This window comes from Apis laboriosa, unplaced genomic scaffold, assembly GCF_014066325.1.
Source record: "Apis laboriosa isolate Shangri-la unplaced genomic scaffold, ASM1406632v1 scaffold105_cov147, whole genome shotgun sequence".
Taxonomy (NCBI): domain Eukaryota; kingdom Metazoa; phylum Arthropoda; class Insecta; order Hymenoptera; family Apidae; genus Apis; species Apis laboriosa.
Window position 1 is genome coordinate 1,792,513 of NW_025220714.1, and position 19,541 is coordinate 1,812,053.

The 19,541-nt window shown below is 41.1% G+C and overlaps 1 protein-coding gene across 4 annotated transcripts in view; it reads right to left on the reverse strand.

Moving 5' to 3' along the window:
- The window catches only part of LOC122720949 (protein sickie), a 156,444-nt gene that overhangs the window by 50,259 nt on the left and 86,644 nt on the right, over positions 1-19,541 (reverse strand). For all 4 annotated transcript variants that reach the window (XM_043948106.1, XM_043948097.1, XM_043948088.1 and 1 more), the window contains 3 exons: positions 8,877-9,036; positions 6,828-8,409; positions 6,353-6,747 (listed from right to left, as the gene is read on the reverse strand). In XM_043948106.1, the coding sequence (XP_043804041.1) occupies positions 6,353-6,747; positions 6,828-8,409; positions 8,877-9,036 (2,137 nt within the window). The remainder of the gene's footprint in view (positions 1-6,352; positions 6,748-6,827; positions 8,410-8,876; positions 9,037-19,541) is intronic.

Sequence of the window (19,541 nt, forward strand, 5' to 3'; positions counted from 1 at the left end):
AGAGAGAGAGAAATTAATTGGTCGCGATAATCGACCATAATTTACGAAAGGAAGGATTATCGAATGTAAATAAAGGAAACGAGAGGAGGGGGGAGATAAGAAGAAGAAGATATCGAAGAAGGCGAATGGAATCGATAGCTGGGTTATTAAGCTGACGCGAAAGATTCTCGAGAGAATATGTCGTAGGTGGTCCGGGGCGGCGTCGGTTAATTAGTTATCGTAAGTAGTACGAGTCGACGACGCTTGCAACGCTTGGTGCCGCAGGTGCACACAGCTCCCCTCCTTCCCGCAAGGTGTTTACTTCGCTCGTTCAGACGAGCCACCGAATAACGAATTCCGTGCAGCTGCGGACGCGAATCCCACGGCAAGTCTGCTCTCTCGATCGACGATTAACAATTCACGAATCACGCGCATACGATCGGGATTACGGTGCTTACGTGAGTAAGGCTCGAGACTTTAACATATAATGCGATTAACGTGCGCGCTAATAATGCTTTTCCAACGTTTCTTTACAAGATTCCCTCCTTCCAATTGAGTTTTCTTTCCTTGATGTTACGAGATTAACGGTGGTAGAGCGATTCATTCTCAAAGAATTTAATGATAATGCGAATTAATTAATCAATTTATGTTTCTAACAAAAGAAAAAGAAAAAAATATCGATGACTTTCCGATAATTTTTTCACTCAGTCAAGAAATCGAAAGAAAAATAATCGTCGCGATTGGAAAATTTGAAAAGATTCTATATGTAAATGCCAGAATATTATTATTTTCCAAAGGTAATTTCGAATCGTAATAATAATAAGGATAGTAGTAATAAGGAATAGTAATAATAATAATAGGTAAATTAAATAATTTTAATGGAATGAGGAGAAACCGAGAAGAAAGTAAAGATTGAAGACAAAAAGGGGAAAGTTAGGCTGTCTTCATCGATCTTAGGATTAAATTCATTTCGCTTTTCCTTTCGATAAAATTTCTTTTTTCGAACGGATAATTCTAAATTAATATTTTTGTCTCATTTTATTTTTTGGTAAGAAATATAATAAATGATGGAAAAATATTTATTCCAAAGAATTCAACGAAACTAAACGATAATGCAAATTAATTAATCAATTTATGTTTCTAATAAAAAGAAAAAGAAAAAAAAATCGATGACTTTTCGTTCAATAATTTTTTCACTCAGTCAAGAAATCGAAAGAAAAATAATCATTGAAATAATTTTAATCTCAAACTATTCGCGATACTGATTCGAGAGGCAAGATAATTATTACGAAACGAAAATTATTCCGTTCGCATATGTAAATTCGAAGGGTAAGGTAAAAAAAATCCGCTCGCAAAATAACATAACTCGTGGCCGGTCATTCATCCCCTAAAATCCTTCCTAACCTTGACATCGAACGCGTGCCGATATATTTACGATCGGCATCGATGAGAAGATGAATAGAATCGATGGAAAAAGGCGAAACACAACGAAAGAGATTACCCTGGACTTGCGTTTCGAAATCGTAACTCTCCTCTTCCTTGTCTACCTTCTCCTTTTCCTCCTCCTTAGCACAGGACGATTTCCACTCGACGACGTTTCTTAACACGTACACTCTCCACCTCACGCGGCCGAGGTGTTTCCGCGAAACATTACGATGATAACGTCGATTTCAAACGTGCCTGCGCCCCTACTTATTCGTATGTACAATCCGCCGAATCCACCGAACGGAGAAAAAGTAAGAGCAGACGAGAAGAGTAGCCGGTTCTTTCGTCCCCGGAGAACTATCGCTAACCACCACTTTCCGTGCTTCGTGTATGTACGTAGTTCGTTTCGTTCGTCGTTCGTTGTTCGTCGTTCGTTCGTTCGTTCGTTCGTTCGTTCGTTCGTTCGTTCGTTCGCTCGTTCGTTCGTTCGTTCGTTCTCGACGATGCTCTCCCCACTCTCGTCACTACGCGCTACGCTACGAATCGTTCGCTCTCTCTCTATCACTCTGTCTCTCTCTCTATCGTGAAACCAACCCCCGAGAATAGAGCCCTCCGCGCCCTCCTCAGCTGTCGCGCAACAACCTGGCTCCCTTGGTGGCGCCTTAAGCCGCCCTGCCAGCTTGGCCAAAGTCGCCGCCAGATCGCACCACCGGATCCCCCGCTGACCGATCGATCCACGTGACGTCACCACGCAAGCGTTCTAACAATCTCGCGAACTCGACTCACCGCGACCACGCGTCCTCGTCTTTCTCAGGAATATGGGTCCCCCTCCCCCACCGCGGTCAAACCGTTAACTTTTTAAACGTAAGAGATACGTACGATCCAAATTTTACATGCGCGTATCATAGTTTTCAGAGGAAAAGTTGTTTCGTTTCGTTTTGTTTCGTTTCTCGGTGAGAGGGTATATTGTATGTTTATATTGTACGAAGAGAAAGAGAAAGAGAGAGAGTATTAATAGAGTGTTTCGGTCACGATCACGCGTGACAATTGAAAGGCACTACGCGAGAGCAAACCGTTTGCAAAAGACAAAGACGCACAAACTTATCTTTCAAGCGTGCTACGTCAAACGCGACTATGCCTGCTTCCTCCCTCTCCTCCTACGTTAAATTGATTCCTCGCTTTGCCGCTTCTTCCTTCCCTATTGTCTTTTCCTTCGATACCAAAACCGAACCGTGTTCGGTTTGCCTTATTGTTTTCACGTTTAATCGGGTTTACGCGAGATATCAACAAGACATGCGCGTATCATTTTACTCGTACGAATTCTGTTCTCTTTCTTTCCTTTATTTTTGTTGTTACGTTACGTTACGTTTTAATAAAATTTTCTCTCTACATGCTATATTCGTATTCCTCTCCATGCTATATTTCGTTGTTCCTTCCTTCACCTACGCGTTCTCGGTAAATTCACGCAGTAGCCACTTTTAAATCAATACGCGTTTTCCACGTATATCCTTACATGCATAACCGCGTCCGCACCGCGTTTCGTTCCAATTAATAAACCGCAACCGTTTTTTTTACATCATCCCGATTTCCATTTTCCATCTCGTTTACCAGCAACGTTCCCACGTAAGTGTCTTCTATAATATAGGAAAATAAATAGGAACGAGTTTTACCGAAAACGAAAACGCGTTAAAATTCATTGATCAATTTGAAAACTGTCTAGGAGAATAGAACATAGCGATATCGTGGAGCTCGAGAGAGGGGGGAATAGGGATATCGAATAAAGCGTTTTCCAGCGTTCTTGCTCGAGGATTCATGCGTAATCTAAGGAATATGCTACGAGGACTCGCGTTCTTTGTTGTGTGGCCCCTCGCCCTGCTTTCATGGGGTCCAGGATGATGGAGGAGGAAGGGGATAGAGAGGGGTTTGGGGCAAAAGACGAGGGCGAGTATATTGAATTTCCGAAAAGCGCGTTGGGTTTCAGCGGCAAGGATGATACGAGCGGCTTGCTTGCGCCAAACGAGTTAGCGACCCTGAACCAGGCTCCATGATACGCCCCCGGCTGTTTCGCCTATTACAAAACGCACCGTTACTTTGCTCGTTCAACGATTAACTCGCTCGTTCGGTGGATCAAAGTTAAGGAGCATTTTGTCCCGCTCGGTGAGGAAAAAATATATCCGTATTTGGCAAATTTCTTTATCCGTCCCGTTATCGGAAAATGAACGTGTTCTTCCTCGTTTACGTTGCGCCGGGTATTGCATAGCCGTACAAGTGCTTGGATCGTGTCGAGGTTTCGAATATCTGTAGAGAGGGTAAATTGGCACGAGAGGATGCGAGGAACGAACTCTCTCTAAATTCGAGCCATTCCTCGATATAATAAGGATAATCCACTCGAATTTTTTGCGTTTTTCACGAATTCTTTTTTTTCCTTTTTTTTTTCTATATTATTGTCATCCCCTTACTCGTAATATGGAGATCTTTGAAGAAAGAAAGGATACAATTGCAGCTCGAACAAATAACTCAGAGTCGACTTTCCTGGCTGAATACACGATCAACACTCGAGACTCGTTTAGCTCGAGTAGCGTACAAACATTTCTCGGGTTTATCGATACTTTGCAAATTTGTCTTCGATTCGAATTCTAAAGAAGAAGAACATCAGTGGAAATTGACGAGAAGGTAAACGATATGATCGAAACGACGGAGCTGAATGAATTTCGATCACCTGTTTCAACATCTTAACGCGTTTCATAGCTCCTCTTATTACGGAACATTTTACAAACTGTTAATTAACATCTCCTTTCGAACTATCGGTATAATCTTGGTATATGTACATTCGAAAGTTCCACTTTTCTTCCATCGTCTATGTAGGGCACTCGCGATGAATTATTGTCATCCGTCCAATACTCTTTGGATGGACGACACGTTCGAAGGAAATCAAATGAGATTGAATAATCGAACGCTCCAACGAGATTCTACTCGACCGAGACGAATCCAAACCCAATGCGGTGAATCTAATCGAGATGATCACCACTGACCCCATTCCTATCTTCCCTCCCAACCCCCGGATCTCGATCAAATTTCACGGTCCAAATCCTCCCTTATTATCGTATTTATATTTATATTGTGTTAAAAAATTTTTAAATCTTGAAAAAAAAATATATGAAATTATTACGTGGAATTAACGAGCGAAATTAGCGAGTCTTCTGAGCGAATTCAGAAAGAGGAAGAAAATGGAAAAGATGAGAGGCGGAGGGAGGAATAAGACATCCGAGCAAGTTTGTTTAATTAAATCGAGGCACGTGAGCAAAGATAACCGTACTAAGTCGAGTAGAACCGAGCATGTAATTGGAAGCTCGTACGAAATTAGCCCTGCAAATTTCGTCTAATTAAAGGCCGTCGGTGAGAGGATGACTACTTGGTGGATGCCGTATTAAGTCTGATTCAGGCGACTCAACTTCGCGAAGTGATTCACGCTAAAATAAGTTGATCAAGTGGTGATACCTCTCTTACATTTGAAAATTAAAAATTCAAAATTTTATTCTCGCGTAGGATCGGATCGATCTTCGGTTCGAGTCAAAAAACGAATCGGATTTAAAAAGGAATCGCGATTTTCAATTCGATAGAAATTTATTTTTAACTTTAACTTATTTTAATTTTTTTAATTTATTTTTAAGAGACGAGAAAGTTGAAGCGAATTCTTCAATTTTTATTTTTATATAGAGGAAAAGAAAATGTTATTTTTAAGAAATTGAATTAAATCAAAAGTAAAAAGTAAAAACTAGGCACAATTTTAATCGAGGGGGAACAAGTTAGAATTCGCGCATCGTGTGTGTTGACAAATCTGGCAACTTACATTTTGCGTTTCACGAGAGGACTGGTGTGACTCATTCAACGCGTCACTGAAACACGTGCACCAAGAAGCAACACGATGCCCCGGTAGAAATAAACACGAACGAAAACACGCATAATGTAACTCGGTGTCCCTTTGAAGCTTTCCACCGAATTTCAAACCTCTTCCAAACAATTGAATCAATATTACTTCTTTTTCCTTTGTTTCTCTACAGGGCATAGCATAATAAAATAACATTAAATCGTAAATTTCGCTCGATCGATAATCTCGTGGAAAAAAAAATATTTGTTGTTTCAAATATTCGTCCATTTTCTTTCTCAATATTACTTCTTTTCTCAAAGAACAGCATAATAAAATAACATTAAATCATAAATTTCGCTCGATCGATATTCTCGTGGAAAAAAAAATATTTGTTGTTCCAAATATTCATTCATTTTCTTTTTCAATATTACTTCTTTTCCTTTCCCTTTCTTAGAGAACAACAATAAAATAATATTAAATCGTAAATTTCGCTCGATCGATATTCTCGTGGAAAAAAAAAATATTTGTTGTTCCAAATATTCGTTCATTTTCTTTTTCAATATTACTTCTTTTCCCTTCCCTTTCTCAGAGAATAGCATAATAAAATAACTAATAATAATAAACAGCATAATAAAATAACATTAAATCGTAAATTTCGCTCGATCGATAATCTCGTGGAAAAAAAAAATATTTGTAGTTCCAAATATTTGTAGATAAGAAATGTATCGTTCATTTTCTTTCTCAATATTATTTCTTTTCCCTTCCCTTTCTCAAGGAACATAATAAAATAAAATAACATTAAGTGGTAAATTTCGTTCGTTCGATATTCTCGTGGAAAAAAAAATGTTCTAAATATTCTTTTATTTTTTTTTTCAATATTACTTCTTTTCCCTTCCCTTTCTCAAGGAGAACGTAATAAAATAAAATAACATTAAATCGTAAATTTCGCTCGATCGATATTGTCGTAAAAAAAAAAGTGTTCCAAATATTCGTGGATAAGAAACGTATATATCGTTCTTTATCTTTTTCTATTTCAATGAAAAGCGCAACGTTCACTCTTACTCGCTGCCTTGCACTTACCTCTCGTGATCATGACCGTAAGACGGATTGATTCTACGCGCGTACAACGAAGCACCGCCCTCGGACATGTAACCGTCGCACAAGTCGGACAGAGTCCTGCTACCGACGGTCATACCACCGCGAAGAACCTCCCCGTCGCTCAGATAACCGGAGGCGACGTCGATGTCCGCGTAATCGTGACCGACATGATGATGAGAGGAGGAATGAAGAATCGTGTACTGTCGCGCGTTCGTTCTGCTGGGCAACGTCTGAAGGGCCCTTGCGCCAGGCGTGTAACCGCGGAGCAGAGGTTGCATGGGCTTCACCGTCATCTCCGCCTCGTCGTCGCCCATCCCTCCTCCCCCTCCTCCCCCTCCTCCCCCTCCCCCTCCGCACGTTGAACTCTCGGACAAAACCTGCGAAATCAATTTCTCTGTACACTTCTCTGTCTGTTCACATTTACAACAGGTGTATGCAATAACAGATTCTTTAATACCTTCTCCATTTGCTCGAACGTGGTATCGATTTTTCTGTTCGGTATAGTTTTTATCTCGCTCCCGCTCTCGCTGCTCGGCCTGTAAATAACGCTGCTGTCGCTGGAATTGCTCTGACCGGTGCTATTCGAATTGCTGTGCGAACTCTCGGACATTAGATCGGATATACTTGGCATAGGCGACACCATTGCGACCGTATTCGGATCGAGCTTGCGATGCAAAACGTCTGCTTTTAATTTCGTGGGCGTCGGTACGCCCGGCATGTTGTTTTCCTTCGGCGGTTTCGAGGTGCCTTTCACCAAGGCCGTGGGCTTCGGAATGCTGGAACCCGGACTCCCGGAACCGATCAAACTCGAGCCTTGCAACGGCCCGCTGCCCGCCATCGAGTGCTGTTTCCCCGCGCCAAAATTAACCGCGTGATGTTGCTGCTGCTGCTGCTGCTGTTGTTGCTCGACGATGGTCGTCGGAGGGCCGATCGCTTCTTGAATACCCGTCGTTTTCGCCTCGTTCGTCGCCGCGTCAGGAGGGTTGCGAGGCAGGAAGGGGGACGGCGTTTGCCTCCCGTTCCCCTCCAACTCGAGCATCTCGACCCGTCCCCCCTTCAAACACCCGCCCTGCCTCGCGGAGCCGTCCAAGCTCTGCTCCTCGTCCGCGCCGATCTCCTTCCGTTTCCCCTCCATCGCCGACCTCTGCTCGCACAGATTAGCCTGATTCATGGACAAAGTGTGCTCGATCGTCGAATTATTCTCGTCCTCGATCCCCTCGTGATCCTCCGCCTGTTTCATCGTCCCGTTGCTCAACAACAAACCTTTCTGGGCGAGCACGTCTTTGTTCAACCCGTTCGGCGGAACCTTTTGAGGCTGGATCTTCGCCGCGTCCGATAACTTGGCCGGCAATTCCATCCTCGGCCTCGTGCTCGGTTGCTGCCTCGACAGGCTCTCGTTCTTCGAGAGGCTCTTCGCCTCTTGCACCCCGATCTGTTTAGGGCCCGTCGATGACGGATTCGATTTTTGCGAAGCCTGGCTCGATTGTTGTTGCTGCTGCTTCAACAAATCGTGCAGATTCGAGGATCTCTTGGTCTCGAGGGAGGCGGGAGGCGGCGGCATCATTTTGGCCGCCGAGGCGGCGATCTTGCCGCTCGGCTTGACATCCTCGAGGGGAGGCGCCGCGTAGACGAGCAACTTGTCGGCAGCGCCCTTCGTCCGCGCTATCTTGCTCTGCCCTTTGCCCTGCTCCTTCCTCCCGGCCTTCGGGCTCGCCTGTTTCCCGGCCTTGGCCGACTGCAACTTCGACTTGAGCGCGCGGCTCTTGGGCGACTCGACTTGAAGCTTGCTCTGGTCGCAGAGGGACGTCGAGCTGTCCGAGTGCTCCGACCTGGCCGAGGAGAAGCCGGACGAGCTCGAGGTCCGTTTCGAGACGCCTGACGAAGCCTTGCCCCGATCTTGGCTCTTCTCCTTGTTGTTGAAAAGCTTGAACTTGTCCAGCACCGAGTTCTTGTTCTGCTGGGGGGGCGCCCCCGCGTAAGGGGAGGACTGGCCCCCGCCCCTCACACCCCCCGGCTTGCCCACCGTCGAGGCTCGAGGGCTGAAACGTTTAATTTCGTTACTTTCGTTTCGAAATTCTATTCGTCGAGAATAAGATCGACCCTTTGCGCTCAATTCATTTTCATATTTGCGGAATATAATTGTCGCGGATTGAACTAAATGTACGTTTGCTTTTCATAGTTGACAAATATTTCTGTAAATTTCAATTTTATAACCACATCTCGAAACATTTATTTTAATTCGTTATAAATTATATATATATTATATATATAATATATATAAATTATTTATTTATTTATTTATTATATCGATAAATTTATTTATTTATTTATTTTTTGATAAATTAAGGTTAAAATTAAAAATTAAGTAATTATTTCGTGTTAGAAATTCAGAAATGTGGCTCGAGCGGCGAGCGATTTATATTAGATTTCCATCTCATTAATAATCGAGCGCAAAGGGTTAAGATTATCTCGAATTCATGAGGTGTTAGAGGAGATTGATATTTACCTCGGGGTGGTGGTGGAGGGTTGCCTGTTGGTCGAATTTTGATTTCTCGGTTGGGGAATGAAGGAGAGTCCGGTTTGGGGTGATTGTTGTTGTTGACTCGGACTCGTGCTTCTGGAACTGCTCGCGCTGCCTATGCCGCCGTTTCCGTGCTTCAAACCACCTGAAACGAAAGATCGTTGGGTTCGAGTTACAATTATTTGTTTTTCGCCACATATCGGTATTTTATTTTGAAAAATCGAAGGAAACGAGAAGAAATAGTTGCTGTTCACTGATGCAAAAGAAGTTAGAGGAAGGAAACCTTTGTTTTCACACGCATTTCGACAATCTGTATCTCATAGCCATGGAATTTTAATTTTTAATTCTAAATTTTATTTGTTCACAATATGCGTAAACTGATTATTAGGATTTGTAACGATGGTTTAATTTATAAATGTAATTTGAGTAATAATTGTAATAATTGTATGTGTACGAATAAAGTGAACACGTAACTTGAGAAACGAAAATAATTTTTACCACTATGTAGCGTGTGGTGCGAGAATTGTCAACAAAGCGCGCGAGGTGGGGATAGATGGTCCTAGCGAAGGACCCCTCTTGCCCCTCCACCGTCCCGCGAGACTTTTTTCCACCAGTGAACGGTGGAATTTTCGATAAACTGTGGTGGCAATAAGACACAGAGACGAGGGAAGTCTTTTAGTCCAGGCAAAGATAAAGGTTTGGATAATCTGGAAAATATTCTGGAGATAAGTGGACTTATTTAATTGGTGATATTTAATTAAAAACGGATGGACGGAGAGTCTTATAATCGGTCTGGTCTTTTTCTATAACGCGTTCGCACTGTCATTGGTCGGAGGTCGATAAAACGACGATAGCGGTTGGCTCGTTAACCGAGCACAGTCGTAATACTGTGCCCGGCCTCAACTCCTTAACTGTGTGTCCGAGAAATATGTGCTGTTTGCAGATAAAATAAACCACGGGCTGGCCTGTGTAGTACATACACGTGACAGCGTGCATTTACCATGCAAGGAGATTAATCTACTACCGCCCATTGCTCAATCTGTCGCTACTATAATCGCGGACATTGTTTCCACGGAGTAATTTACGTTATCGTGGGACAAAGTTACAACGTATCGAGTTAAATGGATAATGATCCACCGTATATTTTTATCAGTTACAAACAGGGTTACGAACAAAGATTCGAGAAACGAAACGGCAGAGCCAATAATGGGAAAAAATTAACGCCTCTCGAGCGATAGAAACGATACGTACGTACGATTCTCAACGGAGGAGACGAATGTTGCGTTTCCAAAGTCGAAAATCAATGGACGGAGCGATTATTAATCGCGTCGAATAGAAAATTGCGGTGTAGATGTCTAAATTGCCGCAATGAAGATCGCCTGATAACTTTTAATCTAGATCATAAAACAGCTGCTGTTATCCTGATCCGCTGTCATGACACAGCTGGCACAACTTACGCAATTCATCGCTCGCATCATCGTCCATTGTCCCGTATACCCGTAATTAACAGAAACGACTTATTAATACATATATTAACGATCATCATCGAATATTATTCGACATCGTTATAACAACGAAGAACGTAATAATCGAAAGCTCATTTTTCGAAGAAAAAAAATCGGACAAATTAACACGCGCTCGAAGATTTAAACCAAATCTCTCCTCTCTTGGTCTGCTTGAATTTAATTCGTGCAAGGGCGGTCTCACGTTCGATCGATGCTCGTCGCGGTAATCTGCGAAGCCGCGATCATTGGCACCGGTGCTCACGCTTATTCGCCGTAATAGCAGGGCTATAATTTGGCCGCCCGGCCGACCTCGGCTCAATTGTCAAATCGCTACGACACAAATCGGGCGGATCGCGCCACGAGATAAATAACAATAGGGACTGAGAAAGAAGGAATCCCGCGCTGTTATATATATATATATACATATATATCTGTTTAATCCCTCGATCGATCGTCGTGTACACGTGTACCCAGCATTCATAATACGGCATACGCTATATATATATAAGTGTCGGTTATATATCGGTGAATCGCATTCTTTCGTGTCGCGAATGGAATTCGAATTCGCTGGGGACAAACGAGCGAAATGAGAGCGCGATTGAAACGGGATTTGCAATTCCATCTGAGGGGAGGGAGGGAGAGTTCTATCGTTGATTAGAATTGGAACGAAAGAAATGTCGGGTCGAGTGCTTTTACGGTTGGTTAAGAATTTTAGAGAGTCGTTTTCAATGCTTTTTTTTCTTCTTCTTCGCTTATCGGGGAGCGATCGGTGGGCAACCGGTGGTGGCAAAGAGGGACAGGGCCGAGAAACGTGACCAAGCATTAGAGATGTTTCGCTCGAAAATGATTCATCGGAAGTCGACCCACGACCGATCGATCCTCCCCGCTAGATATTAACGACTTATCCGCGCGTTTCGAATTCTCGAAAATAATCATAAGGTGGATCATAAAGGACGCAAGGGAGAGAAACAAGCCCACTTTTGCACCGTTTTTTCCCTCCCTCCTTTTCTATCGTGAATAAATATCCACTATGTGTTCGATATTGCCTCGTTACTTCTCTCTTACGTATACGATACCGATTAAATTTGATGGGTCTATGATCGAACGATTCGCATCGCAGAATACGACTCTGTTGCTATTGGTGTTTGAGTAGCACTCGATAACAGAGTCGATCAACGAACGAACGGACACGGCTACTTCAATTCGATACTTGGCTCACTCTTGAAACTCGCGATACCGCTATCGTGCTTCTTGTTTACGGAAGATAATTAATTGCAAATATTGTGTCGATGCTCTTCGCTATTTAATTAAAAGAAATAATTATTTCGCTGTTTAATATCACGTTATTATTATTGGCAAACCACCGTGTTTGGTTAATTAAAATTATTGCCGAATGATAGTTTCACTGCGACCATGATCACCGATTATTAATTCTCGCACAAAGAAAGTAAGATGCAATAATCGCGAAAACGCGTCGTACGCGTCTATATGTGAAAACAGAATAAAAACGTAAAAACAAGTGCGATTCTTAAAACGTTCTCTCTTTAAAACACACACACACACACACACACACACACACACACACACACACACACACACACACACACACACACACACACACACACACACACACACATAGAGAGAGAGAGAGAGAGAGAGAGAGAGAGAGAGAGAGAGAGAGAGAGAGAGAGAGAGAGAGAGAGAGAGAGAGAGTATTTTTATCTTGGAAAAATTACTACTAGCTATTCCTTATAATTAAAATTTTGTGAACATATATCCTCGCTTATTATTACATACGACGATACACGCGCGTATCTTCGAAAACGACGAGCTAGGAATATGATCGTTTTAGCGTGTGTTGAAGCGTTACGTTACGATCGTCTACAAAGAGAATAACGAGTTTCAATTAAAAGAATGGAAAGAACGTGAGATGCAAAGGGCTATGGAATTCCGCAACACGCGTGTTGTTAGGCAAGACTTGTTGCGCGTGCGAAAACGCAAACGTTCCTCTTGCATTTTCTTCCGCGCTAAAACGTTAATTTATTTCGTTCTAATTTTATCTCTCTCTTTCTCTCGTGGCTAAATTTAAACGGAAAATAATTTGTTCGTGACAAGTAAACTTCAAGTAGATTTCTATAAAGACGAAAGAATAATAAGAAAACGAATGAATTATAAGAAAGAAAGAAAAAAATCGATTCGATGCTTACCATTAAATTGAATAATAACCGTTAAATTGGAAATCGAACAGAGAAGCAAAGACGAGGCGCACTTGATGATGATTTTTCACAACGAGAAAATGTCGCGCGTTACACTTTTAACCGAATAAGCGAGGAGAAACGATCACGGCCGATTATGGGAACGCGTCCTCCCGTGTTCTCGTTCTAACGTAAACTCAACGTAGTTGGATTTGGTAGGAGCGCGCGGCACAGCTCCATACCGTTCCACTCTGCACTCTCCTCCCTCCTTTTGTTTCGTTGGTATACGGTTCGTGGCGAGAGTGCATCGATGCACGAGGGAGCAACGAGCAGCGGTTGCATTAGTGCGTCTTTAACGGTGTACCAACTCATAAGGGCATTGCATCGAGGTTGCACGCTGCGTGCAAACGTTCATCCAACGCCTGTCCGTGTATACACTGGGTTGCGCGCATGCGTACGTGCGCGTGCGCAAGTGTGAGTCGACGCGATTGACAGGCCAAGGCGATTAACTTCAGTGGCGATTCTTTCGCGGATTCTTACTCGTTCCCTTTCTTCGCTTTCTTTCGCTTTTTTTTCCTCTCCATCCTTTACGCATGGATTATTTCGTTTTCTTTCTATGCGGTGAATAGAAAGAGGGATTAAACTTAACGTTTGTTATTTTCTTTGTTGATTTAATCTGTCGATTGACAAATTATTTCGTAATAACTATCGAACGAGCGGGATATTCATTGTTCGGTTCGATCGATAAGAGAGTTGAGAATCGCTGAGAAACGTGCGGTGCATGCGATATATACGTACGGAACTCGATTGGCACACCGAAGGATTTACCGGGAACGGAAGATTGGTGGAGATTAGCGGCAAAACGATTTCTTCACGCTCGTCCAACGTAACCACGCGTTTAAACTCTCATCAACTTATTATGTACACATAATTAGAGATTAACGTTTCCAATAAAATATTTCATATTCATATTCTGACGTTGAAATATTAATAAACTAGAAATGAAAGTGCATTTTGCTTCTTTCTCTTTTTTTTTTAGAAAGTACCACTATTTTTTTCTCACATTTTGGAATTAAGAAATTAAATTTACGTGCTCTTAATCAGAATTAATAGTCGTAATAATTATCATATATATCATATATATACAGATATCATATATATACAGAAAATGGTCAAGCTAAGGCGTTTTTCATCGCCTCGAGGCAAATGTCAACGTATGAGAGTAAGTAAACGTTCTTAGATTGCCATACGAGAAGGCTTACTCCCACGTATATTATAGCTGGAAATATCGCTTTTTGTTTTCTTTCTCCACCTCCGCTTCGTATTAAGTTACGTTTAAAGATAAAGTACCCAGATGTATTCGGCATTAACTTCGACGATCGGTTAGAAGCAACGCTTACAACCGTTTCATTTGTCAAGGTTGAACAATATTATCGAAACGCAAAGATTATATTATATCTTCTATAAGATTATATTATATTCATTCCATTAGTTAGATCATTAGAATTCGTACAATTTATATTTTTCCATATTACTTTTATGATTTAATAATAATTATAAAAAGTAATCAATTCACTTATCGAACCGCTTTTGATCAGTAGCAACGTTTCAATCAATCGACCAAGGAATAAGATCTGGACAGGCATAAACGTCTAGGTCAAAATCCTTTCAAAGGGCTGTCCCTTTGAAGCGAACGGAATGGAAGAACGCGAGGAGAGAAGGAGAGTTAAAATGATTAGTTAAGGAGTCGAATTACGGTGAGGCCACCCTGCCTCGGACACTCTGAGACGGAGATTAGAAGAGCCCTTAGAATTTTCGTCGGGAGATGACTAAGCGATCCTTTTTCCACGGGAAACTTTGTTATCGACCTTCGAAACGACGCAAAACCTAACACGCCTGTTTCCGACACACGACACTTATTTCCACTCATCCCGGCTTTTACGCGATTGGTATGGATAGAGGAAGGCCGGGGTTTCACAAGAGGGTTTCCAACGCCGCATCTCGAATCTCAATCAGAAGATTAGATTCTAATTAGCGGCTTCTGTCAACGCCACGATTTTTCCCTTATCTTATCTTATTAGATTGTTTACGGATCGTCGGTAAAGTGGATGTCTCTAATAATTAATAATAATTTTTCGAAGAGATGCTCGACGAATTTTTCTCCAATTTCAATTTACGATATTGGCTTGATTTCTCTTGTTTTTTTTTTTCTCCTTCGGGGAGTCGACGCACGTGCGGCCGTCGATACGAATTAGAGTCAGGGATGAATTCGACAAAGCGGATCCTCCTCTCCTACCGTCCCGTGGGATCGGCTTAAATCCTGAACGTTGTTAGCACGCGGTTGACTCATAAGATAAGTCCATACCCCTCCCCCGCTGAGTTTTCACCTCCTCCCCGTGTACTCTCTCTCTCTCTCTCTCTCTCTCTCTCTCTCTCTCTCTCTCTCTCTCTCTCTCTGTCTGTGTGTGTGTGTGTGTGTGTGTGTGTGTGTGTGTGTGTGTGTGTGTGTGTGTGTGTGTGTGTGTGTGTGTGTGTGTGTGTGTGTGTGTGTGTGTGTGTGTGTGTGTGTGTGTGTGATAGACTCGAGGATAGAAAAGCCGATATCGAATTAACAAAAGTTCGTAATCTTTTTTTTTTTCTTTTTTAAAAGGCAAAATTGAATATTGGTGGACGAATCTCCGATGATTCTTGCGGCGTGGTCCCCCCCCTTTTTGAAAGGGGACTGGAGCCGGCCTGTAACAAGATCACGAGCAACGATATCTGACGCGCATTATATTTTCGATCCCCTCGCGGGCAACATCGCAACGAAATTGCATTCTGACGATGATGATGCGCGCGCATCATACGCGTGAATCGCGTATTTTCCATTCACCACGAAATCCATTTGCACGCGAGTGTATCATCGCGGGTTGCGATCTACTGCAGGATTAATTCGATGGGGAAAGTGACGTGGGGAGGTTAGAGGGTGCGCAAATGAAAATATCCCGTTGAAAAACACGTTCGATTCGAAAGATAAGACGTTCGAAATTGCTCCACGCTTTTATTCTATCGACCACCGATATTTTAATAATCGACAACGTAGCAACGTAATCATAAGCGAATTGGAAAAGATACGATCGTTTATTTTAACGATACGATTTATCGTAACTTATTAATTTGAAATTTAATAATATTTAATAAGTTTATCTGCAATGGATCTTTCTTTGAACAATATAAAAAAAAAACGTAAAACTTTCTAAAACTTTCACGTCCATGGTAGTTTATAATTTGATTCGTTAATATCGACGCTAGGAGAAATTTGACCCGTTTTGCGAAAAGATGGCACGATACTCGATCGAAATAAAACGATTACGTTCGTAACACAAGTTTTTGCTCGTATATCGTATAATGGCAATCGGATAACACGATTCAATCCAATTTAGCCAACAGGTGATTACCAACGATGTTTTATCGTAATCTCAATTAACCTAGAGTTTTTTTCCATTGTTGAACGAAGATTACTAACGCAACGCTAAAAAGTTTCTCGCGAAACTTTTACGATCGAAATTTATCTTAATATTATCCTTGGCATTTTCGACTCGACTTTTTTCATTTTATCGATTTCTTTCCTTTCTCTCCTCCCCCATTTGCAAACGGTTTTATTAACGGGTTAAAAAATGGATAAAGTGAACGGATAACGAGCATTATTAATCAATTTGGAACGAAAATTTCTAATTAATTATAACGATTAAAAAACGAATTGGACATCGAACTCGGATATTAGACGAGTGTTGTTGAATTGGATCAGAAAGGGAGGGAAGGGAGAAACAAGAACAAGTCCCCTAATTTTTTATTTCGTCCCAGTGATCGCGTTTCACTGGAGCAACAACGAAAAGGAAGGGGAAGGGGAACAAGACACGGAGTTAACGTCGCTGGCAGCTGTTGGTACCCGCGGTGTAAATAAATGGAACTCCACTCCACTTCCAGTGCTCTTTTGTCCCCGAATCGACAACACGTACGGTGGATACGTGTCCTACGGCCAGCCAATCGTTCCTTTGTACAAAAACATTAGAGAAATGGTTCGAGAAAACAACGCGTGCTCAACTTGATCGGGAAATGCTTTCCAAAACGAATAAACGATCTTGTGAAGCAATGGAATCAACGAGTTATTATTCTTATTGATCTACGTATTCGTAATTACGTTTTAACGAAAGATATCAACCGTTTGCACTCGACAACTCGAGACGATTTTCATGTTCATGGTGGAATTTTTCGAAATGATTTCACACACAAGTAATTAACTTTTCCATTTTAAACTTTTATATTTTAATATTTTTTTACAAAGAAAGAAAATTTGTCGAATATTGTTCGATTTGAATTTTTCGAAATGATTTCACACATACGTAATTAACTTTTATATTTTAATATTTTTTTTACAAAGAAAGTACTTTTACAAAGAAAGAAAATTTGTTGAATATTTTTCGGAATTTTTCAAAATGATTTCACACACACGTAATTAACTTTCATATTTTAAACTTTTATATTTTAATATTTTTTTACAAAGAAAGAAAATTTGTTGAATATTATTCGGTGAATTTTTCGAAATAATTTCACACAATTAATTCACACATAATTAATGTATAAAACTTTTATATTTTAATATTTTTTTGTATTTTTACAAAGATTTATATTTTATATTTTAATATTTATTTGTATTTTTACAAAAGAAAATTTGTTGAATATTTACTTTATTTGCAAGTGTCACGTTAAAATGTTATTTCGTTGAGAGCGAACCTTAATAATCCTTCTCAACTCCTGTTAACGTAACGTGCTCTCACATTCACTGTGACCTTATCTTTCGCCTTTTCGTACCTCCTACTTCGTCTCCATCTACATCGCCGCTCTCCTTCTCTCTCCGTCGTCAATAATTTCTTTACGAACAAAAGTAATTTCGTCGTTCGAGAAATCAAGCTCATCTTCGCTCGAGCCAATCATTAATACGTTCTACAGCTTACGAAAACTCGAAAACTTTGAAAATAATATTCCAAACCTGTCAAATTGGAACTAAGACGCAAATTCACGATCCGCGATCCAATTTGAGATAAGAAAATCTATCCGACACGATATTTTAAAAAAAATCGATCACAAATAAATATCGTCTCCGTTCGAATCGAAATAATGGCCGAGAGTCGCCTCTAAGATAGTTGGCATCGTACCACGTGACAGTCACCGATTCGAGTGGAAAGGAATTTAAAAATTAAAAAAAAAAAAAAAAAATGAAACAACGACGACGATAAAAATTCGTATGCCGTTAATACTCGAGAATCGCGCGAAAATAATTTGTTCATCCCGATCAGGGTTAAGATTAATCTGAAATTAATCGTTGAATTGGTATCCCTTTGTTTAACCCTTGCGCATCGATCGAGACCGCGCAAGGATCGAAAACGCGGGCGTAAAAGGAAAGTCGATGAGGTAATGTCGTTAGAGATAAGAAAATCTAGCTATTCGATATTCTAGAAAAAAAAATCGATCACAAATAAATATCGTCTCCGTTCGAATCGAAATGGTGCTTGAAGGTCACCATTCGAGGGTTAAATATCGAATATAAAATGTCGAGTGTGAAATTTTGTTACGTTCCACACGCGTATAATTTTATACCACGAATACATTTTTATGCGCGATCGATGGCAAGGTACGTAAATATGGACGAAAAATAGAGGAAGAAAAATGCGCATAAAGGAAGCTCGCATGCGTGTGCACGATATCGAAAATGCCGTGGACCATCCCTTTGCTTAGGTGGAGATTATACGGTTAGGGGAGTGTAGTGGTATCGCGACTACTAACCGTATCGGAAATATCCGTTCCCCGGATTTTCAAGCCTGCCTTCCCCCAAATTCGGGCTGGCGTGCAGGAATAACAAGAGGTCGAGGGAATAAATGCCATGCCGGAAATCGAAAAATCCGGATCAAAGAAATTTCGCATAATATCTCGTTTATACGTTTATACGCGTAAACGTTCTTCGTCCCGGAGAATCGTTGAAAAATGGAAATTTGATCGAATCGAGCCGAGAATAAATCATCGATCGTAAAACTTTTATTCGAATTCGAAATAAATATTTACTCGCGTATGCTACGCGTTTGATAAATATTTCCTTTATATATACCTCTGTAGAAAACAGAGGTGGAAAACGAGATGTTTTTTATTTAAACCTCGATAGGAAGGAGGATCGAGGAAAAATCTAACTTGCAAATAAATTTTCAATCATATTTCGTGGATCGCGACAAGAGAAACGTGGATCGTTACCCGTTTATTTCTCACTTGAAAAACACTTTGACAATCGAAGGAAAAGAATTCATCCGGCCTTTGCCGGGATGAATTGAAAGGAAGCGCCAAGGATCGCATTGAAATCAGAAATGAATGTCCAAGATACGTCGTCGTGTTGAATTAATAATAAAAAAAAAAAAAAAAAGAAAAATATCCTCCTTCTTCGAGAAGACTTCTTTATTTTCAAGCCTTATTTTCCGCCACGGCGCTTTATCTCGAAAGAAAGCGGATTCTATTTGGTCGAAAAGGGAGATATCGAACCGATCGAGGAAAAGAGCGCATATGGAATTTGTCAAATTCTGTTCTCCACTTTCCATACTTGAATCTATAAATACAAACACGGAAATCAGAGGCGCAAATTGTCTTTGCAATAATAATAAACAAAATTTTCCACTCTGCCCGCTTAATTAAAGGTTGAATTATGAAAGGAATAATAAACAAGTTCGGCCGATTCTATCGATCGATCGCTCCCCTCTCTCTCTCCGATGCCGAGTAATTCTTGGCAAATTATTCAAATTCTATCGGTGCACGTTCGATTCGACGTATTGATAAAAGAGAAAAAAGAAAAAAGAAAAAAGAAAAAGAAAAGAAAAGAGCGAGAAAGATAGCACGACGAGATGAAAAGGAGAAAGAGGGAGAGAAAAAAA